The sequence below is a fragment of the Larimichthys crocea genome, chromosome XVI (genome assembly GCF_000972845.2).
Source record: "Larimichthys crocea isolate SSNF chromosome XVI, L_crocea_2.0, whole genome shotgun sequence".
Classification (NCBI taxonomy): Eukaryota; Metazoa; Chordata; class Actinopteri; family Sciaenidae; genus Larimichthys; species Larimichthys crocea.
Genome location: NC_040026.1, coordinates 15,733,899 through 15,761,655, shown reverse-complemented (window position 1 = coordinate 15,761,655; position 27,757 = coordinate 15,733,899). Strand labels below are relative to the sequence as shown.

At 43.3% G+C, this 27,757-nt stretch overlaps 2 protein-coding genes across 4 annotated transcripts in view; both read right to left on the bottom strand.

The window, feature by feature from the left end:
• The window catches only part of LOC104925227 (C-terminal-binding protein 2), a 92,776-nt gene that overhangs the window by 39,603 nt on the left and 25,416 nt on the right, over positions 1-27,757 (bottom strand). For 2 of the 3 annotated variants that reach the window (XM_010738994.3, XM_019278763.2), the window contains exon 2: positions 12,751-12,954. In XM_010738994.3, coding sequence (XP_010737296.1) covers positions 12,751-12,820 — 70 coding nt within the window. In that variant the 5' untranslated portion in view covers positions 12,821-12,954. The remainder of the gene's footprint in view (positions 1-12,750; positions 12,955-27,757) is intronic. The other variant, XM_010739074.3, reaches the window with a different exon arrangement.
• Positions 1,824-4,850, bottom strand: LOC113747890 (uncharacterized). Its single transcript, XM_027289561.1, has one exon. It carries the CDS (start codon positions 4,246-4,248, stop codon positions 2,179-2,181), a length of 2,070 nt encoding a protein of 689 aa, XP_027145362.1. The 5' UTR covers positions 4,249-4,850; the 3' UTR covers positions 1,824-2,178.

The window sequence follows — 27,757 nt, the reverse complement described above, 5'->3', positions numbered from 1 at the left end:
GATTTTAGTGCTGCTCACATCCTTGCTTTCAAAACTCTGCCTTGAGAATAAATAAGAATCCAACTAAATGGAAATGTGGATGCCTCCGTGGCTTATGTGTAAATTTACACTTTGATGTAAGATGATAAAGAGAAGACTGGCTGTTACTGGAAGAACAACCAATTTATTCAGTAGGTGCAAAAGGAATAATGTGTCAACTTTTCATCAATATGCATGTTTGAACATAAAACACCATGCATGTAATAAGAGAGGCTCTTCACTGGTGGAGACTTTGCACAAATGAGTAGCAATCTCTTGAGATGTACAGAGATAGAGAGAGAGAGGGGGAAAGAGACCAAGAGAAATGTTTTCATTAAGAGCCCTGCAACATCTAATTTTTTTTTTCACTCAATTTCCTCTTGCCCCAAACTGCAAATGGCTGCTCAAAAAAAAAAAAAAAAAGACTAACAAGTGCTCAAAATAAGTGTGCAACAGTGCAAGCAGGGCTACACTTTCCCCCCCCCCACCTTTGCTTAAATGTGAAGATTATCTATCTCTGATTATCACCGAAACCTAGGTTGCCTAGCAACACACAATTAAGAAGTATGCTTTCCGATCAGCAGCAAGGGCTGCCCATTATCAGATGAAGTTACTGAAGCAACAAATGTCAGCTACATGCAAATGAGTTTGTTGTGCTAAAAGTGTAGCGAGGGTGGGGTGGGGTTGCTGCCACTGTGACCTTGGAAAGCGGCGTGTATTTGCGTGAGGCCTGAAAGGGGACTTCCCATCCACTACTTCCCCCACCAGCTCCCTTCCCTCCCACCTCCTTTGGATCTTGCACATCACTTCTTATTTCTTTGACAACACATGAAGAAAAGCCACTTCATAAAAGTTTTTACTCTATAACAAGTGCAGCAGCGCAGAGACCCATTAGAGAGACAGGCGAGAAACAGAGTTACACGGCTAAAAGCAAGGTTAAAAGATTTAATTCTTCCCTAAGCGTATCCACTCTAATCAACATGGAAATAAATCAACTTGTTGAAGGGACAAATCAAGGCATTTAGATATAAAAATAAGCTGAGATGATGCCTTTCCTGATTAAAAAAATTCACTCTCATGGTAAACTGACTATAAAAAGCTGCCTCAAAACTTGTATTAACCTTGTTTGAGATAAACAAGTTGAACATAATTATATGCTCAGAGAGGCCACTGAAGATGAACAACATATTCATGGAAATATGTCGTTAAAAAGAAAACACCATCGTAGTAAACAAACAAAAAGGCAAGTCTGGAGTTGCCAAATTGCATGCTGCTTCAAAAGCGAAAACATCTCTTTCATTCTTGTCATTCTATAAAATGTAAATCGACTCTTGGGAATCAAGGCATAAATGTTGTCAAGTTAGTGAAAACATAGTGCTGAAGAAAATTGCTTTTAAATAATGTTTCAGTTTGAGCAGGTGAAGAACAAATTACTGATGCAAAACCGTTGTCTGAGGTGACAATGATTGAGTTAGTTTATAAAGTATAGAAAATAAACAAATAAATGAAAACTTTTAGCGGCATTAGAGCAGAACCAGGATTGCAAACAGACAACAAGTTGTCTATAAAAAAAACAGTTGCCTGTTATAGTGTACACAACTATACATCCAATTAGTATAATTGGATTTGAGGCAGTTAAGCCCCTGATTAGGAGAGAGTACAGTGTAAAATAGAATGACAGCAGCTCTGCATCAGGGAAATAAACTTTTAAGTACTAAATAGAAGCTGGATGTTTCTGTTTCGATATTTACTAAATCTGTTTTGTAAAAAAAAAAAAGAAGGTGTAGGAGTTAATTAAGATAATAGCTAGCGAACACTATCCTGTTAACTGGAGTTTTTTATTATTATTTTTTTGCCAAATTGTATTGTGAGTTCCCAACAAGTTCACAAACCATGTAGAACAAACACTGAAAAAGCAAGGTGGAGCTACAAAACCACTGCACACTGTTGCTTCAAAATGATTCTGACCATTAAACTAAAGGAAAAAGAAAAAGACAGAAAAATGTTGGCCCCAATAACTGGAATGCTGCTCATAAGAAATATTTCATCTTGGTGATGAGACAGGATCCCCTCTGGCAAATGACACAACTCTGTTGCAATACATGTATAAATAGTTGCATAATTTAAAAACAAAAAAAAGACCTCTCAGAGCAAAGCTGCTTAACTTGTCAGATGCATCTTACATGCTACTCCTCCATTCAAAAAGACTGTCGGATAGTTTCTTGGCACACTATACAAAACTACCATACACAGAATTAAATCTCTATATGTATCTAATCTATGACGAAACAAAATGAGAAAAACTAAATTATTACCAATGACTAGAGAAAAAAATATAAACCAGCAACAAGGACAGAGGAGAAAGGGTTTGAAGAAATAGTGAGAAAGGTGGGGTTTGACATTACTTGTGTCAGGTGTGGTGACCATGGTGGAGACTATGACAGGTGGACCTGTACGACGTCCTATCATCTTGTTGTTGTTGTTGTTAAAGTTTTGCACTTGGAGATTGGAAGAAGACGTTACGGGAACAATGGAATTCTCGGGAGCAGCATTGATCCCTTTGCGGAGAAGTTGGGGGCTGTGAAGGGGGCTTGGCGCTCCCATTGGCGACGCTAGGGGGAGGTTGGGGGGTCTCTTCATCAGCTCCATGGGGGAATAGGAGCTAGAGAAGGTTTTGGGTGCAGCTCCAGGGGTGCCAGGAGCTGGTGGAGGCTGTTGTCCAAGAGCAGACATGGCAAGACCAGTGTGGGCACTGTACATGGAGAGGGGTCGTCCCTGTGTTAGAGCACTGCTATATCCTCCAGGGCTCATTGGGTAAGCTCCAGCTCCCAGCGGCCGTGGTCCTGGGTAGGTGGTGGTTTCAAGCAAGTGTTGGGATGGTGCACTGCTGGGTCTTCTGCCAAGAAACTCTCCCATCCTTGGGGACACGGTCTGGATGGTGGAAGGATGTTGCTGCATCAGGCTGGGGTCCATGGTCAAGCCCTGGGGCTGCATGTAGAGGTCGTTGCGGTGGCTGAAGCTGTTGGATCGGGTACGTGTCGGCCCACTTGCCTTGCAACTAAGCACCACGCGGGACAAAACACGGGCCTGGGCCAAGTTAGGGGCAACAGAGCGGACGTCATGGTCCTCCATCATTCCCAGAGTGGAAGTGGAATCAAAGCCATGTTGCAGCAGGAGAGTGATAGTGCTCTCAGCCAAGCCTTCAGCTCGCAGGAAAGCCAAGAAGGAAGGGTCCACCATCTTCTTGGGGTCTGTGGCGCTGGGGTGGTGAGGAGGCAGGCTAGAGGTCATTCCGGCTGTTGCAGCCACCATGGCTGAACTGGGATCATAGTTTGGGTCATAAGGCAGCCTCTGGGAGGCTATAGCTCCATAACCCCGGGGGAAAGCTCCGTCCATTCCCTGAGAAGCTGGGTCCACCACTGAACTGGTGGCAGCTGACTGGCGGGGGTCCAGGGACAAGCAGTTGATAGCGTTATAAGCTTGGTGCGCAGAGAGTTGCTCAGCAGCATAAATAGGGAGAGGGGGCTGAACCCCGTAGACTGCAGGACATGTAGAGCTGCCACCAAGACGCTGGACGTCTGGGATCATCTTAGATCCCAGAGATTCCCTGTACAAACGGCTCAGCTCATGTACAGGAGGGGGAGGAGGTGGTGGAGGAGGCGGGGGAGGAGGTGGAGGAGGAGGAGGCGCGGGGTTAGGTGTAGAACCAGAGGCCAGCATGGAAGGTGTGGCCCTTGCCTGTCCTTGATCCCACGTAGGCCTCACCCCCCCAGGACTGGGCCCATAATGCAAGGCTGATCTGTTGAGCAGTTGCTGGTTATCCCTATAAAACCCAGACTCTTGAGGTAGCTGACTAGATAAGGTAGCGTCAGCCAGGTAGTAATCCTGAGGAGGTGCAGAGGCCCGGCCTGCCATCACTTGTCTGAGGTAGAGACTGCTGCTCAGATCGGGCACTGAGTGCTTCCTTAGTAGCTGCTGTACATGGGCATCCTGCTGAATCTGCCTGTACAAGGAAGACCGGAGGACTGGATCCTGTTTATCACTAAGATCTAGGTGATGGTGATATGATAATCCGTCTCTTCCGCCCACGGGCAAAGAATTCCTACGCCCCGAAAAGGTGCCACAATAGTTGCAGCGGCTTGCAGCTCCGTCGATCTGGCCTTCAGTCCATTCAGGACGAGACTGGCCCAGAGAGCCACCAAAACGCAACTGCTCACTTGAGTTAGGCATCAGTGAAGACAATAAAGCCGCGGCTATAAAAGCGGAAAATAGAGCTGGGTATTGTGTTTCAGCTTCTCCTGTTACACTCACCTCCAATCAAATAGGGAGGAGAGGGTGGAGAAGAGAAAAGGTGAAGCTTGCGGTACCCTCTTACCTGATCTACAGCTGTAGGGCCCCCACCCTCCCCTCACTCTAAAGTTTGTGCTATCATGTAGCTCCCTGCTGGCAGCCTATCTAAATAATTCAGCCCTGGAAACATTAGAAATCCACAAGGAGAGAGGCACAACATGATAAACAGAGTATACACACACATGCAGAAAGAAAAAAAAAAACACACCTTTAGGACGAGGCTCTACTCCATTCTACAGCAGGGATCATGCTTGTGCTGGGCATGACGCTTACATTCCAAACTAAGATCGAGGGTAAAGAAATTGGGGTAAAAACACATGCTGGACAATGGCAACAGAGTGGAGGAGGGGACGAGACGCAGTAATCCAATGGGGTTGATGCACGCCATTGGCAGGGACAGTCCTCTCCTCCACAGCGTTTGCCACAAGGGGATTAGCGTCAAACTAAAACCTGCTTAAATCCACTGGCCCCTGTGACATCACTTGAACCAGATAGTGTACACAGCCAACACGCTGCTGAGGCCCCTGGATGTGTTCACAGAGTGTAAAAGCTATAGTGTTTACGGTGCTTAGAGGTTACTACTAACCCCTTCGATGGCCTGCAGCCGGCCTCCCTCTGAGCGTGAATGGATCTTCCCAGAGGGACCGGGGAGGTTGGGGACTGACACGCTTGCTTTAGTGAGTCTCTAGAGACCGGGGGTAGGGAGGTGGTTGCAAATGCCGGACACACACACACACACACACAGCACAGCACACATGGACTACTGAGGGTCAGATTTAATCCGGTGGCTACTAGAAGGAGGCCAGGGGATCCTCTACTCGAAACCATGGAGAATGCACAGCCTCTACTGGGCAACTACAGATTTACATACAGTATATGAATACACACATATAAATACCCATGCAGGCAAATATACACAGGGACTATTGAGTGTCCCTGTAATCAATCGAGTAATACCAGACTTATTTTTAATTGTTGTTAATCTTCAAATTTCTTGTTTGAACCTTCACCCGTTCGGTTGTATTCCCGCCCCCCTCACAGAGCTTGCACTTTGCCACTACATACACCAGACGTACAACAGAGCCGATGTGTCTTATCTGAGATGTTGCCATCAGAGAGATAACCGCCTGTGTTTACTTGCTGTGACAAGAGCAATGTAAACACACAAAAAAACAGCGGCAAGGGGAGAAGAAAAGGGAGCTTTGATAAGTGTGTGATGGGAAAAACGCTGATAAAGGCGAGAGGCTGCCAGATCCAGCTTCACCTCTAAGACAGACAGTGTGGGATAGGACATGGCAGCAGGGGAAGGGGATATGATTGGACTGCAGTGGACTGTGACAACTAGATGGCTACAAGCCTGTTTCTATTCTGTGCTTCATTTCTGTTTGAAATAGGCGACAAGGGGTTTTAAAAAGGAAGAGGAGTTTTTTTTTTTGCAAGCAAGTCGCCAGGGACATCGTCTGGATGCTCCTGAAGCTGAGAGACAGAGACAGCGTGACTGAGATGAGCTAAATTTATTACTCCTTAAGAGTGACAAGAGACTGCTACAGTACTGTGCCTCTTTATGTTGTCCCACTACCTGTCAAGTCTCAGAGGGGGGGGGGACATTTCAGTAATAAGCTTGTTTTCTTTTTAGAAGTGATGCAATCATGATATAATATCAAAAAACAAAAATCAGATTGTTTCATTATGGAACATCCTAATTGGAGAACATTAAGTAGGTCAAAACAAAAATAAATCAGAACAGTTTCATTTTTCCCTACGGCCCTTTAGCAGTCCAAGATGATGCACATGTGAAGGATGGTTTCTTTCATTAGGAGGTAAAGTATACCTAGCAATTTCCTTGCAGTGATTTCTCAGCGCTGTCCTCCCAGGTCTGCGTCTCCCTGCGCTTTTTTGTCAGCTGTAAAACACACCATTAATCACTGGGTTGCATCTCTCTACGGCGATCGCCAACAATAACTTCTTTTAATAAGCCCTTTTCCAGGGCCGTGTGTCACTCAGATCCCCGCTTCCTGACAAAATATTAATAACAATAATAAACATCTCAAGTACGGTCAGGGCAGTGTTGCTAAAACCGAAACAAGGATATGGCATATCATATCTCCTGCCATGCAAATTGCTGCATTTCCCACAATTCATAAGCAGGAGAAGCCCGGTTACCATATTCATCTTGTCTACATTCTCTGATATGCCTCTCATGAGAGCTGCTCCATAATTAAGTGAGCATGCTATATTACATTCATCAAGCAACAGGGACCCTGTAGTTGCAAGCATGAATAATACAATAGAAGAAAAAGCAACCCCAAACTTACACCGTGGATATTTGGTGCTTTAGAATTGATGCCAACGCACTCGGTTTGCTAGCTCGCAGCCAATCGTACGGCTCTGTGAAAGACCTCTAGGTACAATGTGTTGAACAGACGTCCAGCAACAGTCATGCCTTTGGAGCAATCTGGCCATCTTTCTAGGGCACAGGACGCTAACGGCGGGACTTGGCAGGCAAGCGCAGGCAGAGATAGCTGCAGAATGATTTAGATAGCTGCGACTCTACAACTGCTGATCCATTAAACTTTCATAGGGACTTCATAAATTAAAACCATGACTGGGAGAACTTGAAAATTCTACTCAATTACTGTGATTGTACAGTATATTAAAGTTTTAACGAGCCTCTGGGCCTTTGCTCACTCTAACACAAGTACGGGGGGGGGGAGGAGGGGAGACGAGGAAAGAAAAACACATGGTACCAATTCTGGTCCGATGGCTTTCGGAGGGTTCACATCTGCTGTGTTATCAAGACGCTGTCCTCCGCCTCTTTACCACCTTGCATCCTCGGGAGTGTATGACACAGCATGTCACACATTTGCATGGGTGGGAGGAACGTGAGGGCGAGAGCGAGAGCCGCTACTGCAAACCTTTTATCAGCACGCCGAGACCTCTGGTAGACTTGGTGAGGCGACTGATTAGAGTTTTGTCTTCCATTTTAGCGGGTTGGTTTGTTCTCTCTCTCTCTCTCTCTCTTGCCTGCGCTCCGCCTGCCTATCATTATCAAGCCAGTGGCCCATACTGCATCACAGATGGGGCAGACAGAAGGGAGAGACGACAGCCCGCTTGCTTTTTGGAGAGACGAGGAGTGTGCAGCTGAGTGAGAGAAGAGGGAGGGAAGGAGAGTGAGAGAGAGAGAGAGAAGAAAAGATAGAACAGAAAATGTAATTTGCCTGCACATCACTGATGATAAAAATGATATGGAGTCTAGTTAAACGAAAGAACACTTTCTACAATATGTTCAACTCAGCTGTGGTTATACCCAGGGAGGTAGTAGAGGTTAATGTACGCACATACTGAACTCTAATTCAATCTAATCTATGTAAATCTGCTGCAGTGTTAATGCATGGTTTTAAAAAAAAAGGTCAAAATGTCCTCTTGCACATTTTATTTAACAGACAAGAATTGGCAACGTTTTCAGATTTTTTTTAGATCAGTAAATAATGTATCTGATCAAAAATTTACGGGCACACGGAGAGTGCGGACCTCTGCTGAGGCCAGTCTTCTGTGATATGCAAATCTGCACGCAGCATTCACTTTAATCACCGCGGCTTTGTGCAGGTTGGAAAATCCAGAACTCTGGATTGACCCGGAGAAATCACATCCCTGATTGCATACACTGTGCACTTTCTACAGTGATGTTTGATGTGGCACAGAAAAAAAAAGTTTTATTTCGGCTTTTCTGGGTTTGTATTTTTCTACACCTTTCCACTAAGTTTGATGGGGTTTAGTTTTTCCGTAATCTTGCAGACAGACAGACAAACGACAACGAAAGTCTAACATCCTCGGCGGAGATAAAAATATAAATAAGGGTTCAATGTCGCACATGTCAGGTTTTTTTTTTTTTGCATTGCAGTCAGTACTTCCATGAGCACAGATCATTAATCTGCCACTCACTTGTGCAAGGTACAAAAAACTAACTCTACTCAAATCAAAGATAGACTTCACGGTGATAGACACAAAAGCCTGGTCATCCATGTAAACTAAGCTCATAAGGATTGCCTTTATCGCATTTAGATTTAAAGTCAATCAATCAATATGAGATCACATTGTTTATCCTCACGTTAACGCAACATAAATTAATGTTTATATTGGTTACAAGCAAATATAATCAAAGAACAATTGGATACTGATCTACTTCTGTATTTTCAGCATCTGATACAGATAAATGATTTTTCTAATTATGCAACCATAGAGTGTGATCATGTAACACAACATGAATAAAATACAGACGTTGATTAAAACATTATCTGAATAGATTAGAGTGTTTCTAATCAAACCCGGAGAGGAAACAGTATCGCGGTCTACGAGGAAAACAACAATCTTAGCAACCAAAAAAATAAATAAATAAATAAATAAATAAATAAAAGGAGGAGAAGCGTCCTCGCTTCCAGCCGCTCGGCCCAGTTGCTGCATAATGATAAACATTGGTTCAACTCAAATTAAGATGAGAACATGAAAGGACCTGAGGCCGTGGCAGATCACTCCTCATCTCTTCAGATGACACAAACGAATCTCTTCACCCCTGATAGAGAGAGAGCGAGATAAAGCTCCTCTCCAATCCTTCACGACGCTGAATTCAAGCCGATGCTGACCAGCAGCCGCTTTGATTGATCTAACTAGCAGCTTTTGATAGAAACAGTCGCAACCAGCGAAACTCCTTGTCACCTTATTTGCAGACGGGCCAGATGATGCTAAAAACATATCAAGGACTTTTAAATGGCATAATCAGCCTCATCACCTACTGCATTACTGATCCCACTGCCATAAATGCCAATGTAGGAACAGCCAGGATGAACAACTCGGCAATATAGCATAAAAAAAAAAATACAATTTACACCTCGCATGGTGTTGGAAACTGTTTTGGGCAACGAGAGTTGTTTTTTAGTGTCAGGAAAACAATAGAAACAAAGGCGAAGGCTCTGTTGGACAGTGCAGAGAGAGTGTGGTCTAAGCAGACGGTTTTTTTTTGAAAGAGAGCGCTCCAGATTTTCCCTTGAAAGAGATTGAGGAGAGACAGCACGAATCACGGCTTCATCTGGTCTGTATGTGTTTGCCAACTGCCGGTTGCTTGGTTGAAGTGTGAACCTGGATTACGATGAGTTACTCCCTCTACAGCAGCCAAAATAAGCCCTGTGAGGGTTTTACCTGTACATGAAACAAAACGCAGAAACCCATGTGTGTTTCCTCCTCGTGCAGAGACAATTGCCATGGCAGCCTTATCACGCCGCTACATGCGATCAGTAGGACAACTTTGCCTGGTCGTTGGCTCATGAACAAATCACAAATCACAAGCTGTTTTTTTTTTTTCTCCTCTCTTTCTTTTACGCCCTCACAATGGCCGCCAGAGGACTGATTCACTGATCCTGCATGATGGCCATCTGGAGAACGATCGTGTGTCAATGTGTGTGTGTGTGCATGTGTTGGGGTGCGAGGAGGAACGTCGGCAGGTACGCTCGCCACGAGCGAGCTCTGCATGCATCACAGCAACACCTGTTACCGTCTCTCTGTGCGTCTCCTGTGGGCTTTGAGCTCGTGCCCAGCAGAGCAGACTAACTGTTGTTCCCTCAGGAATGACTAACTACCTCAGCTGTCTGATTCACATGCATGCAACAGCTGGATGTGGACTGCAACTCTAATCAGGAAGGATTTCCACCAATGAATGACCCACCTGTGATATGAAATCTGATATTTAGAAGACTTGGCCATTATTCAATATGACAATTTATCCTCCTGTTACCGTGATATAATCTTTGTCATGTTGTTCTGAACTGATAAAAATGTAAGTGAGTGTAACAATATGCAGCAGCTGACTAACGTAGCTTAGCATAAAGACTGGTAACAGGGGGAAACTGTTAGCTTAGTTCAAAGTGAACAAAAATCTGCCCAGCCAGCAAACTCTAAAGCTCGCTAATTAACATGTCGCACCTTCTTTATTTAATCCTAAAAGTTTAAAAAAAACGACAATTCAGCATTTTACAGGGGGTGGGGTGGGGGGGTTATGTAATGAAGTATTTTTTGGCTAGACCAGTAACTTCCTGAAGTCTCTGCTGGTTGCCTGGCAACTGGTCTTGGCCAAAAAATAATAATAAATAAATAAATAAATAAAAAAAATGTCCGTAAGCTTCAGAAGGCCTCGGACAGAGCCGGGATACCTGCTTTCAGTTTTTGTACTAAACTAAGCTAAGAAGCTTCCAGTGGTAACTTCATATTTACCTTTGAGACACGAGAGACTCTTACATATGAGCCACATGCTGATACCGGGCACACTTCTGTGAATTTCACGTGCTTTACATTTTACAAATCACACAAAGATTGACTTTTGAGTAATTTGCTTAAAATTCCTGACTGTTTCTGGGCAGGAAATGAATTAGACAAATTAAAATGAAATTGATTCCGTATTCGACGCCAGGATTACATATGTGGGAGTGCATGCAGAGATCTGACACAGCATTTTAAAAAACCACCATGTAGGGAGATAAAATGGGGAGAAGACATGATTGAAAAGTTAATAGAACAAACAAGATGTCTCTATAAAAAACAGGGTTAGGAATAAAGTAGATCCTTCCTCTTTAGAAAGAAGAGAATAATAAAGTGATGTGTATTTGATCTTTTTTTTGATTGACACTGCACTGTAATGTATTCTCCTCATGCATTTCCAAGCTACTGCTTTGCATCAATAGTCCATCATAATCACTTTTCAACAGCAGCGTCAGGGTCCAAAAAAAACTAGGATTCTTAAGCCTAACTATGGGCTTTTACAGGATGCACGGCATATGTCCTTCATTTCATGTGCGCAACGCCGAGGTGCTTACATCATGCTGCAAAACAAATATGCTGGCACTGGGGGTAATGGTGCGTCTAGCTTCATTTTCCAGCACTGCAGTCATGTCTGCCTCTGCCTGCGCTGGCTCCAGGAGGGCCCAGCAGCTTAACAAGCCTCTCGGGGACCCAGACAGCAGAGAGGAGATGATTTTACCTCAGGACACAGTCTGACAGACACACACACAAACACATATATGCACACACATACAGTACATACACGCTAGGCAAAGTCAAACAAGTGGGTTTAAAAATGCACATCCACAAGGCTTCAGACACAGTTTATACACCCACACAAAGGCTCATATTCCTTGTTGCCTGGGCCGACTTTGTAGCTGTGTGCACGGCAGGGGGCTCCGATTCTATGTTCAGACCCTTCAATACAACACCACCGCTCTCTAATCCACAACCTGAAGCCTAATAATCACTGTAGTTCACGGTGTAAAATTGGCTGCTTCCACAACAGCCGTGACAGGATAGAAACCCATTCAATCCCCTGAGGTGATATATCTTGAGTTCAGATGTTTAGAGATTCTCCATAACCATAAGTCACATAACAGACACTCCTACACAAACAAACAGCGGCTCGCAGAGAGGCCAGGAGTAAAGCAATAATCTCATTTACATCCGCCAGATGACCGTTTGCTGCTGAGGTCAACATTTATACACCGGTTACTGTAGTATCTGACATGTGCTGTGTGCCAGGAGAAAATTATAGCAATCAATGGGTATTGATCACCAATAGGTCTTATGGTTGTGCTAATAACAACAAGGGAGGTTGCCTAGGGGATGTAGAGCTCTGAAGCAGTGTCAGTGAGGGAAATTAAAAAAAAAAACGAAGCGAGTATAGTGAGGATTTCTTTTGCAAAATATTACCTAGTCACAGTAAACATAGTTTGTGTGACAGATCAACAGAAATGTAAAGGTTTTTTTCATCATGCAGCGACTGTTTCACCTAGTTTAAATGAAGACATTTCCATGGATAGTTAAGGACGGCTTCACATTAAAATAAAACAATATTTCTATGTAACATAGAGGTATAAAAGTTGTTTACATTTAGCTCATTTAAAACCAAGAGATCTAGATAATCGCACTACTTATAAGACCATTAACATTTATGACTTATTTCTCAAACAACAGAACAAAATAGAATGAATGGACAATAAAAATAAACAAAAGCATCAATAACTACAATCACTGATTCTATTCATAATAATAATAATCCTACATACGTTTATCGGGCAATTTACCAGTGGAGAGGGCACTTGATTTGATGCACTGAAGCTCTGAACACAAAGCCTTAATATCACACACCAAGAGCAAGTGTAATTAACTGTGAAATCCAGAATCGTGATTGTAAATATGATGTTATCAACTTCGCAGCCTCTCTGCTTGTGCATATTAGTATATATAGTACACACATGTTAGTAAAAACACTTTGATTGTGCGACATTTGTTGTTGAAGATACAGAGGAATAAGTGATATGTGTAAAAAAAGTTTAGGACAGCACATACATGTAACCCTACCTTCGCAGATCCGGTCCAGCCGCTGCCTCTTCACTTTGTGTTTGTCAGTCAGGGACATGGCGTCAAACACAGCACGGCACAGGACGGCACGGCACGGCACCTCTCCTCCTCAGCCACAAATACTGACAAGGTTCAGACTCCTAGTGCACTGTCAGCACTATTCCCCGGGGCATACCGCCTTGGCACATACACCTGCGGATAAAAAAAAAAAAAGAGGCAAAAACCTGCTTTAAAAACAACACTGACTCACGCACACATGAGGTATATACACACACATTATTGATGTACAAGCACAAAAAAAAAAAAAAAACTCAGTGACATGGGAAAGCATTAAAGAATCCTTGACTACAAAGTCACTCAGCCTCTTGCTCACAAAGAGCCTGGGAAGCTGCAGGCGATAGATATACAGAAAAATCAGTGAATCACACACAGGCATGCACACACACACACACACACACACACACTCAGATACTGTTAGTGACAAAGTGTCCCATTTGCTCTAAAAAAGTGACAAAGCTTCCGTGCTCTAAAAGCTCCACTTTTCTCCTGTTTGAAGTGTGTTTTTCTTTCACTGACAAACACTCAGCTGAACCTCCATCTAACTTGTCACTCGTCACATTCCTTATTGATCGCCGTGACATTGGAGGTGTTGTCGACTCAGACAAATAGTGATTTACTTTTACCTTTTTTTTTATTCTTCCTTTCTTTTTTTTTTTTTGCCCTCACAGGATTCAAAAACAAAGCGAGCATAGAAATTCTTATTCATCTGACAAGAGTTGATCCAGGCGGATGGAGATAATTCATCATTTGACAAAATGAAGCTCTTGCTAAACCTGAAGGGTGACAGACTGTCATGTAATGACACATTCAGGCCAATAGAGGGTAGTTAAAATCTACTCAGAGGGGAACACACCGTCTCACTTACACCACTGTACTAATACTGAGTCAGTTCAGCACAGCCTTATTTCTCCTTTGAGCTCTTACAACTTCATAAATCCGACTTTTGAAGCAATGACAGAGCGAAAAAGAAAAAAAAAAAGAAAAAAATTCTGGCAAGTTTGACCCGAATTTGAACTGGCAATAGAAATCATGCTTCAGATTATGTCAGTTTACAAGAGTTTAGAAATCTGGCATCTGAAAATGCTAATCGACAAAGCCTTCAATTCAGTATCGCTGCCAGACATGCAGGCAAATTATGTACAAATGCATCTTTGTTGGAGAGAAAACAGAGTGCGTATTTTTTTCACTGGCAGTGCATAAAGAGCACAGTGAGGATCAGCATCTTAGAGAACTAGAGTGAAATGATTGCAACACAAGGGGGGGATTAAATGTTGCACTGAAAACTCAAATTCCACATTGTGCCCGTCCAGAGCCGGAGGCGCCTCTCCTCTCAGAAAGTGCTGAGACCATGAAAACATCTCTTTCTGCCAGAAAGCATCAGAGCAAAGTCATGACTTACAGTCTTCATCAGTTCCTTTGTAGTCAGAATTTAGAAGACAGATAAAAAAAAAAAGGGGAAGGAAGTGCAGGTGTAAAGTTCAACAAACAACGCCCCCCCATCGTTTTCTGCCAGGAATCAGGATGGTGTAGATGTGAGTGCGCCCTCTCCTCAAGTCGTCGGTGTTAAATTCATCAGGATTGGCTGGTCCGGGGTCTGGAGCTCAGGGCTGGTGTGGGTGGTTGTAAAATGTGACACTATCAGGACACATCTACACATATTGAACACTACAGAGCCATCACACACTGAGAGATACATAGCACCTTGAGAAAACATCCCCCCCAAGACACTTTCACACTGATGATATCTAACAAACAACAGATATTTCGCAGACATATCTCTGCTACGGCAGGTCTCTCCACCTGCCTACAGTCAATGACTTCCAAGAATGCAGTTTGACAAGCCCCGTGAAGGACCACTACGTTGTTGCTTTCAGAGAAAGACGGACGGATAAGCACACACTAGGGAGGAAGTGTCTACGATTGTTAAACATTTTGCGCAGCGCACTACACAATGTAAGACCAAAACCCAGACAAGCGTATGAGATCTGAGACAAATGTTCACGTTGGGCCGTCACTGAAGCTTGTAAATCTCGAGCAGTTTGAACACCTCCGGCTTTTCTAGCTGTGGATTTCTCTCTTGTTCGTTACATCAGAACGAAACGTTTCGAAAAAAGAAGCCTCAGCTCTTAACGCTGACACAGTAAAACCTGACATTTACATTCTCAGTTTTAGAAATGGTTCTGTGTTCAATCCATCACTAGCAACAGGAATATGTAATCAAGACAAATAAAAAGTTTAAATATTTGATTAGACTGCAAATTTATTCATTTAGATTTGGAAGGGAAACTTCCAAATCTAAATAAAACTCATGAAACTCAAAGTAGGTTGATCAATAATGTTACGGCTGGGTCGTAACAATTATGAAATGAGAGTCACCCACCAGCCAAAGTGTTTCGTAGCACGGTGTGGTCCAGTGTAATCTAGTTGTTGTGGGTTTACTATCTTTTGAGCGAAAGTGAAACTTTCCAACAGTTAAAAAAAAAAAGTTTTTACAAGTGGGACCCCATTTTGTTTCTATTGTAAATGCATACAAGGATGCACACACACACACACACACGTGCAGGCGATGTGATTGTTGGCACAGTGAACGTAACCTCAGTAAGAAACGCAACAATGTGCCTGCAAGTCAAACATGAAAAGGAGAACGCTGGAAGCTACAAAGATTTGTTCAGACAAAACATGACATTTAAGGAGATCACCGAGATGCAAACTGAGATTTTTTTTCCTACCACTGTGTTCTGTCTTCTGTTTTATGGATGAAACAATCAATTCAAAAAAGGAAATAACTGACAAATGAATCAGTTTTGAGAATCATTTAAAAATATATTTTCATTCGACAACTCAAGATGTTTTTCGAGAGAAATATAAATCTCTTGGTTAGTTTAGAAATAAATACCACAGAGGAACTTTCACTGCCTTTTTTATAAGAGATTTCTTTTTGACATGAGGAAACTGCACAGAACGGGTCACTTCCAGGGTATCTTTCCAACAAGGCAGCACTCTGGCTCCAGTACGTTAACGGGCTGCTGGAAGGTTTCACCCTGTTACTTGATTCATTTCAGTTGTTTTCCGCGTCCCTCCTCCTTCCTTTCATCTGTCCATCTCTCTGTAGTGCTGCTGCCTCTGAGGTCTCTCACATGGAGTCATCAATCACCGGGCCCCTCTCCCAGGGCTGCCCACTTTGCGTGCGTGCGCGCGTGTGTGTGTGTGTGTGTGTGTGTGTGCGTGACATAAAGAGTGAGAGTGACGGAGAGGGAGGGAAAAAAGGAGAAAAAAAGAGTGCTCATGGAGGATAACAAGATCCACACAGAGGCCAAACCTTTCCAGATTTTTAACCCCTATTCTCTTCCCCTCCTTTTTCTGTTGCACTCATTTCCTCCACCAGCTACAAACAGAGAGTTGTCCCAAAACATATAAACAAAACTCCTTCCGTGAAATCTAAAATACAGCCGAGCATGACCCCAATAAAAAAAAAAAAAATTATGAAACTGGGCACAATTTCTTCACGGTCCAAAAAAAAAAGCCGGCAGCGCAGCCAGCAAAGCTTGAAGGGGTATTTAGGCAGGGATTTTGCACTCTCAATCCAAAAACAAAAGGTCATATACATGAATCTTAATATTTTGGAGGCATTAAAAGTCAGATGATCGATAAAACTCTCTGCCTGCAGGGCCACAGCTCATTGAAAGAGAAACATTTGTGCGCGAGGCCGAGACATTAAATGTAGGAATCCATATCTGTGACGGCCGGCTCTGTCTCCCAAGGACGGCTCCGCTGCGAGCATAATCACAGTCCACAAACTCTGCTCAATGTCAGCAACACACAGGGATCACTGTCCAAGTAGTGTCTGCAGAGGTGGGAGGGGGTTGGAAGGGGAGTGTAAATACAGCACAATACATAGAGACAACTGCACACAAAGGAGTGGTTTCAAGTTGGTGCTGAAACGGTTAGTGTCAGAAAATTGAGTGAGAGTTAACCAACAGCAAATTACTCATTTATTAATTTGGGAAATACACTTATTTGCTTTTTTTTTTTTTTTGCCAAGAGTCGGATGAGATGCTCGATACATATCTGTCAATTAGATAAGAAGCTGGACGAGGGAGACGGTTGGCTTAGCGCATCATAAACAAAGAGACTTTTATACTTTGTTTTAAAACGTGTTAAATAGCGAGCGCCAGGCAGATTTTGTCCCCTTTTTTTCTGCTGACAACGGTATTTGTGTTTTAATCTTCTTACTCAAATCTCGACACAAAAGCCAACGAGCTATTGCTTGAAGTTTATACGAGACCAAAAACATCAAGAAAAACTCGCAGGAGTCTGCAAGTAGAAACCTATCGAATGGTTTTATAGGACTGTAATCTGAATATCTTTTCCCACTGAAGAACTGAATTGTGGTTGATCCCAGTCAATCTACTGTAACCTAAGCTGATACTGAGGAGTCCATTCCCCAAAAGGTTAGCTCATTAACTGCCTCATTATCGACATCAATTAGTACGATAGATGAATGATTAAATATCTTTATTTTCTTTAACTGTTAAAGACTTTGGAACTTTTGTACATTTTGTTGATTCATCTGATCTATAGATTAACCAGTGATGACAATAATCACCAGTTGCCACCCTAGTTTCTGACATTATGACTTTAACCGTTAGCGGTTGCGAAAAACCAAAAGTCAAACTGAATTAATGTACGACGATATCTTCTTGTAATGTGATGAAATTTAACGATGACACCGCCGTTGTTGCGATCCGTCCTCCCACTGAGAGGCAAACACTAACAGACTAATTGTCTCTGATGTGATTAATTGACTTTGCCAAAATAAGAAAATTATTTGGTTTGGTAAACAGACACGAGCAACGCCCCTGACAGATTCTCATTAGAAAGCGGTGATTACTTACTTTATTAGACACTGGCTTGGGAGGGGGGAGAGGTGGGGTGGCTACACAGATTTGAGGCGATCTAACACAGTGGAAACAGACGTACAGTATCGCTTCGTGTGTTGACACGGATCAGTGTGATTTTGGGAAGGAGCCTGAAGAACAGAGCAAGAGGAGAGGTTTCCCTTTTTGTTTAAAAGACAGACGGGAATATGTTTGGACAGGAGGAGAGAGAGAGAGATCGCAGAAAAAAAACAAACCGGAGACAGAGCGAGTGAGTCAGTGGACGAGTTCGAGAGATTGAATAATTAAAAAGGTCAGGCTACCTGCCTGCTGTGTCGCTTCACACATGCAGGCGAGCGCACACACACACACACACACACTGTACACACACACTGTACACACAGTTCTGTGAGAGGCACAGCGCACACTGGGGAAAAGACTGAAGAGACAAGTCATTTGGGGGAATGATCATTTTCCCTCGAACACAGTGTAGTTTGTGAACTAATTGGGTGAATCCATAATTAATTTGCTGACATTAAGCCTTCGGGTCTGCTCTGCTAAGACTCTACTTTCTAAGGATGTGAAGAAGTGCTAGTGAAGCCTCGGGCTCACCGCTGAAGGGAGGGACACACACACACACACACACTCTTGCTCTGATGCTTCACAGAGCAGGTCCTGACATTTAGGGGGAGATATCTAACAGCAATACACTTATTGTAGGCTTAGATTTTCCTCAATGAAACATTTAAGTGATGAATAAATCCAAAAAAAAAAATCCATACTCAACATGTTTTCAATGCACATCAGAGCCATAACAGAGCGTGGCTTATATTCTGCTTTCCTCAGGGGTGGAAAAAAAAAAAAAACCCATCAATGCTGAGATATTAAGTGTGTTTTCACAACTGTTTCTGGCGCTGATGAGTGCAAACTGTAGGTCAAAGCATTCAGAATATTACTTGTTTAGTGGTTATCCGTGATTGGCAAGCGAGGTTGATGCAAGGAAACGCATAAAAAGACACAAATTAGGGCACTAAGCGTTTCTTTTTTTTTTTATTTCTAACAGAGGTCATCGATGGTGAGATATGTTTTATTAAGAAACACTTGTTTTCTCATGAGCTACTGCAATCGCTGGAGTGAAACCACAATTTAATCTGGCAACTGCATCCCACGACTGTTTATCACCATGTTTATTCTGATGCAGATCCAGATCCAGATTATAAACTTGTGAGCACTCGTCTTATAAAAACAAATATAGGAGGATTGGTTCAGGCTTGGCACAGGTGTGAACTCTTGAGCACTTTCTGGCGTCTCAGTTTGTCTTGTAATTATGATGAACAATCTCCAACAGCTGCTGTGGTTTTTAAAACATGAACGCTAAAATAATCACTCACCGTTTAAAAAGCTCCAAAGATTTAAAAAGGGAGGTAGGATTAGATGGGAATAGTCTTTTTCGATTTAGATCTGCTTGAATTGTATTATGTAACTATAAATCCTAAAAGCTGTACGACGAATCTTTTGCAGCCAATCAAACCACATTTTGAGTACGTGGCGAAAATGCACAAGCCAAAGTGAAGCCACAGGGATTTTATCAACAAGTCAGACGGAGTGAAATATTTGGACAGTTTCGCATCTTTTTGGGGAAAAAAAAACAAAAAAACTGCTTTGCCTCATTGTGCAAGGTGATGAAATGTCGAGTTTTTTTAGTTCAAGTGCAGACAGTCAGACACAGGATGTTTTTATCTGTATTGGAATGACAGTTGAGTTTATTTAACCGCTTATTTTTAGTAAAAAAAAAACTGCCAAATTATATCTCATTCAGGAAAGCTTTAGATGAAATCTTTCAGTGATTTGTCAAAGGCACTCTGCAGCTCTGAAGTCTGCATTTATCTCTTTAGCTGAAGGTACAGCCTCTTTGAATTGCCATGCAACACCTCGATGTGGTAATCCTTGGCAAGAGTGGAAAAACACGAAGCGCGCGCGCTCTCTTTAAGATACAGTTGGATTACTTGAGCAGTTACTTCTCCTGACTTAATTTCCCAGTGGAGTTTGACAGGAACATTGTGGGGAGAGACAACTGTTAAAGTTATCTGACAGAGCGCGGCAGAAAAACACACAGCAATATCCATCCCTCTTACAGCTGATTCCTATCAAACAGCAGAGCTCGGCAAAGCCTCTTCAGAGACTCAGAAATGAGAACCTCCTCAAAGCAAAAAAAACTTTACATCCTCACCAAAAGAGGCGCACTTTACTGGAAAAAAACACCTCTATTCTTTTTAGAAATAACAAACAAGTCTCAGTGATGAGATTGTTTATACTATTGATATTGCGATCCATTATTACCACCTTGTTTTCTTAAAAAAAAAAAAAAAGGCGGCTGTTTTCTTTCCACTCGAGCCTCATTTTGAACAATGGAGGCCTTTTTTCCCCTTTCAGATGCTGGAGTTCCTCCAGAGGTAAATCTGTCAGCACGGGGCCAAAAACGAAGAAAGAGAAAACAGGAAGGTGTGGACACCCTGCAGCACCAACCTGGCTCTACTATTAATATCAACTTACATGCCCAGATCCTCAGCACCTCAGGCAGGGGAGAGTGTGATTTCCATGAACTAAACGAAGCCTGTGACAGCGTAGGCAGGTGACAGCTTGACACAATTATATTTAGCTCGGTAAGCATGCCAAACTGAATGCCTTCAAACTGCAGAATTGTTGAACTAGTGGCATCGGTAATGAAAATTTAGTCTCTGGAATATACAAACAGGGCAGCGGCTTGAAAATCTAAGTTACTGTAGCCCACCTTGTGCTATTTACATCCGATCAATAAACTCTTGTTTTCAAAAGTTCCAGAGGCTGAGGTTATCAGTGCGAGCCACAGCCTCAGCCAAGGCTGAAAACACTTCCCAGTACAGGAAAACGCCTGCAGCGTGCCAACCTGGTGAGCAGAGGGAAGGCGTGGCCTGCTTCTGCGAGGGGTGAGGTAAGAACTCCACTCGCCACCAGCTTGGTGTCAGCGAGAGTCCAGGGCTCCGGCATAGACAGCCTGCCTGAGTCCAGCCGGCCCGGCCCAGCTCCCTCTGGGTCCTTCCAGGAAGAGCCAGCATGATTCAAAGCTTCCTGGTCCAGGAGAATGAGGTGCTTCCACTCCCTCCCCCCCACCACCACCACCACCCCTCCCCAGAATATGCCCATGAACATACACACACACATCGCTCAGCCCACTCCCAGTGGACGGTTAGACAGCCAACTCCATGCTGTACTTGGGCTTACATTGGGAAAAGGCCAAGTTAAACAATGTGTTGATAAAGTCCAGAGCAGAGTGGTGAGAGGAACACAGAGAAAGAGCACGAGGTCTGTGCTGCGCCACACGAGAAAACACGCAGGAACACTTAAAATCTAATCATTTCAGTTTGTCTCCATTTTGCAGTTTAAGCCATCAATCCTATGGGTAACCATAACATTGCACTAATTAGTTAATTGCTGAGATTTGGGAACATGACATCGCTAAAAAGAAGTCAATTATCCGTTCGTAAGACGGCATCTTTGTTCAACTTTGTCTTGTTTTTCCTACGCGATGACGGATTAGTTCCCAACGTGCGCACCAGTTTTCAGTTTCCCCACAAAATAAAGTCGGTTTGTTCACGACCCACCTGATCATCTGACCCTCTGAACACCTTTTCTTATATCGTTTCTTGTAGTGACATCCAGACGTTTCCAAACCTAAGCAATTACTCTGACGAGTCCAATTTTTTTTTTTTACAATAACTGGTAAACGATGGCCAAAACTACCAAAAAGGACTCATGAGCTTTTCTTTAAATGCAACGTCGGCAGTGTGGTTTGTCTGCTCCCTGAACACAGTTTAACTGGCCATATTTTGGAGAGCCGGAGCAATAACTGACTTTACAGGAGAGCTTTTTATCCGAGCCCCCTCTGATGGGCTCACAACACAAGGCAGGCCTCTCTCTCGCTCTCTCCCTCTTTCCCACATCCTATCATCTCAGGCTCTACTAATGCGCCATGCTTCAAGGGACTAGGACTGACACACACATACACACACACACCTACACACACATACACACACACACACAGAGCTCAGTCAATTAGTCCTGGCCCAACCTTGCAGCTGAGAGATAAATGGTGTGGAGTCTCAGCAGGCCTTTGCGCGAAGCTGTGCTCCTTGTCCGCCGTATGTAGAACAGCTCTCTGGAGGAATGCTAGCCCCTCCACCGCGAAGAGCTGTGGCAAGCGCCGAGGCTGAGGAGGGGCTCAGAGTGCTCAGGCTTGCATTAAAATATGACCACGAGGACCCCCAACTCCCTAATCAAGAGCCGGTCTGAGAAACAAGAGGAGGAGAAGGAAGAGTAGGAGGTGGGGACATTCTGCTGAGGTGTAAAGCTGCGTACAGAATTTCAGGTCATTTCACTTATGCCTCGTTAACCATTCGTTAAGTGCAGTCGAACTGTAACCTGTAAAAGGATCTAATACGGAAAAAAAAGTGTGATCGCTGAGATTGCAAGCCAAGTGAATCTGAAAATACACTTTAGTATGTGTGAAAATGTGTGTCCACACTTTTAAAAAAGGCAAATTTCATTAAGTTCAGATTATAAAAAACAACAAGCGAGCATTTCTTTTTCTGTGTTTTCCTTCAGTCCGCAAACAAGAAGATCCTGCCATGATAGGAAGCATGTGGTGTGCATTTGCATTTCATTGCTATCGTGAACAAAATTTTCCCCTTCTGAAATGAAACAGCTTGAGACGAGAAGAAAATTGCGATTTGATGGTCCAAAAAAGCAAATCTCTGTTTCAGGACGGTCGGAGGAGGGGTTATGTTGCCTCCATCCTCACTGAACGAGGCGCGTGTGCACAAGAAAAACAGAGCAGGTTTTCGTATTTAAGCGGGTCAAAGTGGACGTGGATTCAGCCAAGAGGAGGTCCAAACAGAAAGCCTCACCTCCATCGGTGTCATAAATCAAATGGCTAAGCTGCATTATCTGCAACAACATGACAACCCCTTTTAACACCTGACACACCCCCGGTAACAAGCATCTCCCGCTCTCAACCCGGGTGCTGTTGACACATTATATAGGGCTCCCCACTCCTCGCTAACTTTTCATGAGATGTCAATCCTATCTGTGCTCACACACACACACAAACAGACAGACACACACACACACACCTTTAAATCAGCCTCCGATGCCAGCGAGGGCGGGGCGGATGCAGGTGTTTGTGTTTATGTGAGAGAGCGGGGAGCCCCTCCATTGACAACGAGATAGGGGAAACTCACACAAAATACACAAAATACACAAACACAATCGCACAGCGAGGTGAAAAATTACAGTGTGGGCCTGGCGGATTAACTGCGGAATAAAAGTGCTGATGGGCAACAAAAGAGAAAAAACAGCCATTCATCACCCTGGCACAGGATCAAACTCACACACTTCTCAAATGCCCTCCTTGAGTTATTGTGCGGCGCGGCTCTGGTGGCAGCTCCACAGATAATGCTGCCCTACCTGAATTGATTAGAGCGGGGATGCATCCTCTCTTTCCAAAGATGGAGCGCGAGGGCCCTGCATCTCCTCAATGCTGAAGTGGAAGAAAGCTATTAATATGTATTTAACAACTAGACAAGAGTTTTTTTTTCGCCCCCTTCTTTGTGAGTGTTTTTTTTTTTTCTCTTTTCATCATCATCAAGCATGCAGCCGTGGTAATTTTCTCAAACAAATGCGATCTCTGCGCTGTCGCTGTGTTTTTTCGCTGTTGCTGCATTTCTCTGAACCTGGGGGGAAACAAATTGGGGGCATCTGTGTGAAACTTAAATCACTTTTTACATTATTAGTTCTACATGCTGCTGTTCCAACTCATACTCAGGGAGATGCATATATAATTTTTTTCAGATGATATTTATGTCATATATACACACACACACACACACACACAGAGATGGGAGACAAATAGGTTTTACACCACCATGAGCCTCCAGAACAGCTTCAGGGCTACTGGCCATAGATTCTCCAAGTCTCTGAACTCTATTCTTCCATATATATATAAAAAAATACTCCCATCTCTTCCGACATCTCCTCTAGGTGTGCCTAAGGCCACGGCGTAAACCTTTCAGTGACCCTGCAGATGGAGGCATCGCTCCCGTCAGGAAAGAGATGTTTCATCACAAGATGACTTTTTATTGACTTTTCACTTTGAATTGAGGTTAACTGGACCTACTCTGCATTTTTAAAAAACACGTCACAGAACATGAAAGGATGTTTAATTGCTGAAATGTATCACGGGGCCACCCCCTGTACGCAAGCATCTGCATTCGTTTAGTTTCTCCTGTGATCTGGCAGCCGTCTGTATGTCAAACCGTTCTGACTGTTACATGACTGACATGCACTAGGGCCGCAATTAATGGTGATTTTCTAAATTATTATTTTTTTCCAGATGAATCAATTAATCATTTAATCAGGATCATAAAATGCCACACAGAACAAGGTGTAGAAATATTAAATTCACACTTAATAAAGCAGTCCTCGCATGTGATCAAGCATTTTGGCTTGATGAGTGACAAAAAAAATAAATTGTTATTCCGGTTATCGACTGGTTAATCAACTAATCACTTCAGCGCTAACACACTGAACGGAGGCTCGGCAATCTTTGCTCTACACGCTGGCATCCGCACTTCAGTGTCTTCTCTAAAAGACCAATCAAAGCACAATTTTATCAACCATCTGAACATCAAAGCAGGCCAATAAAAAGCATTAATATGAATATAATGTCATCAGCTTTATCTTTGAACCGCTGTAAGTGTTGTATAGTATCAGTGCTCCACTAGATAGGCCATTTAAACGCATTAAAAGTCCATAGTCGTGTGTGAGAAGTGTACATAAAAATGTCTAAGTATGTGTGTGTGTGTGTGTGTGTGTGTAAACAGACTCCTCCCTGGCGCTGACAGTACATGGTACTACACAACAGGGGAGGAAATGCCATGAAAAATGGATGAATCATGGGATTGTATCCACACTGAAGACACACTGACCGCCTAAGGGTTTAGGTCAGTTGTCTGGGCAGCGGTGACTGACACTCCTGACACTCCTGACACACACACATGCAAACAAACATTTTTTTAAAAAATCATTTTTTGTGATTTTTTTGTTTCATTTTTGAAACAGTTCCTTTTTTTTTTTTTTTTTTTTAAACCTCAACCAGGGCACTAGAATTGGCAGTGGCCTCCATTTCAACTCAGTGGGTCACGGGGGTCGCCACGCCTTTTAAAGAAGAGAAAAGGCCCTTGTCACAGGGCTAGGTTTCTCTCTCCTGCCTGCCACAAAATGTCTCCTGACACAAAGCCCTCGTACTCGTATCAGCGCACTCCCACAGCCCTGCCAACAAATGTGACCTCCTTTTTTTCCCCTCCCACTGCTAAAAGAAAAAAAGAAAAACTTAACTCACCTCTACCTTGCCAACTGAAATAAAATAAACAAATGAAAACAATGTGCTCTGCATCTCTGCCAGATCGTGAACAGAAGTAAACATCTTTTTTTCCCCCTCTCAGCTAACTTCTTCTTCTTGAGATAGTTTCCATGTTCGAGTTAAGGTGACGGCTTCAACTTTATACTAGTTGTGTTCAAGGCCTGAGGGAAAACACTTTTCACTGTTTATCTTTGGCTGGTTGGTCTGTGCCAAGGCCTCTGAAACACTGCAGAAACCAAAACGCTGCCACTGCTCAGACCTGCTGGGGAAAAAAAAAAAAAAAAAAAAGCTTGCAAACTGATGCCATGTCTTTGAAAAACAAATTACAAAAGAGGGTTATTGGGATTAATTAGACCTTTCTGCTTGAGCTACAATTGTAATTCCAGATGAGCTATTAAATTGTTGGAGCCAAACATCTGTAACTACAGTTTATTTACATTTATATACGCTTATAATCAAATGAGTTCCAGTAGTGTTTCGTTATTTGGTTAATAGTTTGTGTGATTGATGAAGCAAAAATGCCAAACATTTATTGGGTCCAGCTTCTCAAATGTGAAAATTTGTTTCAGATTATTGCAGAATGAATGTTGTTCAGTCTGTTTTGGACCATTGGTTGAGTTGATCTCTGCAAACTTGGAACATATTTAACATCAGGCTGATTAATCAATGACGAAAATAAACCAGTCACAGCCTTACATAACATTTTTGTGTACACTATGCGATATAATATCCAAACAGAACTCATAATGTCTTATGAGGTGTGACCCCATCCATCTGCTCGGCCAACCATCCCAGAACACACACACACACACACACCACCCCCACTCACCACACACAGAGGTCAGCACCGGATTAAATCAAGTGCATGGAGAGCAGGGCCCCATTACCCTGCAGAAGCCACTTCACTGGTTGCTTTACTAGCCAGCGTTTCCCCCCTCAATTATAAAAGCACAAGGTTTAAGTCGGCTGGGAGGGTTGAGGGGGTCGGCCTCTTGTGGGGGTGACCTTAGTGAACCTGGTGATGGGGGTTGAGGGCAGGACGTGACCGAAAAGGCCAGGAGGTGAGGGTCCAGTTTAGGGTTGGGGCAGAAAAGATGAGGAATTGGTGTGTAGATCTGGGCTGCTGTAGTAACAACCAAGCTCAAGTGTTTTGTTTTGTTTTTTTTAAAGAGGAGAAGAAACCTGATGCTGCAGGAAATACTGCTGGGAGTGGACACTCTTTTAGCCAAATTAACTTGCAAAGTAATGGAAAAAAAAATACAAGAAGGTGGAGGAGGGCAAGGAGGAGGATTGAGGAGAAGGGGGTGGGGACAGTGTGGAGCGTGGGTGACAGGCAGGACAGAGAGGTGTGTGTGTGTGTGTGTGTGTGTGCGCGGCTGCAATCTCTGCGTAGAAAATTAACAATTCTACCCCGCACTGTGTCTGCACGACATTAAATGCATGAAACGCATGAATTATTGCGCGGTGGGGGCTGAATTAACTCTATATATCAAGGCGAGTCTAAATAGTTCAGGGGTGAGGGGCTGTGTGGCTCAGCTGATGAGGGGGAAGTGGATGGGATGAGTGTGTGGCAAGAGGAGGAAGAGGGAAAAATAAAGTAACTCAACATTTCTATCTCCTCCCATTAAAGTTAACCACTTCTCTCTCTCCAGAGCCATAAAGCTGTCAAACTGACCTCTGATTTATTCTGCCCTTGCCCAGGCTCCTGTCCTAACTGTCGCATGCCTCCAATTAATTTTTTTTGTTGCTCTCCATCCTTTCCCTGTAAATGTAATGAGATTGCAGCACCGAAAACTGCTGACTCCCGTTAATGCACAATTCCTTAATAATAAACCGAAAGCCGGCCCGCAAAAAGCAGCAGGGAGAAGATGCACGCTCGCCCAATAATGGCGTTTTAAAAGTGCAGTTTTGTCGGAGGTGTAATTAACGTTATTTCGGGGGGCTCGGCATTTTCCATATTTTGCACATTACAGGCCAGGCTAAAGCACAAAGTTGACACCTAAGTCCTAAGTAAACACAGACTGATTTTTTTTTTTCTTCTTTGGAACAAATGCAATCCTCAGATTCAATCGCCGCTGCATCCATTTGTCCACCTACTCTTCACCCACTCAATTCCTCCTTTCAACGAAGGCAGAAGTTGTTTTAAAAAAAAAAAAAAAAAAAAAAAAAGGAGCAGGAGAAGAGGAAGTCTAGGAAAAGCACTTTTTTTTTTTCAGTATTTACAACAGCGGCTGAGGCCAGAAGATGAGGAGATCAGATAAGAGAAAATGGCCGAGGTTATTGCATTTGGCTCGAGATGCAGCAGCATAACCTGCAAACAAGTTAAACAACGGCGGGCTAATTGAGTCGAGATTTTTAATTACCCCCAATAATAACTTTCAAAAGCATCCAGGACACAGAGAGAGAGATAGCGTCTATTGGCCGTGCTGATGGTGTGATTGAGTTGAGCGCTGACCGTTATGGGTGGGCTGCAGGTGCACGGCGGGAGGTATTAAATAGACTGTTTTGGTCAAAGCTGAGCGCAGCTGGCAGGTGTTGGCGTAGAGGGACTTTATTACCCTATAAACTATCTGAGACAATTCACTCACACCGTCTTCTGTGG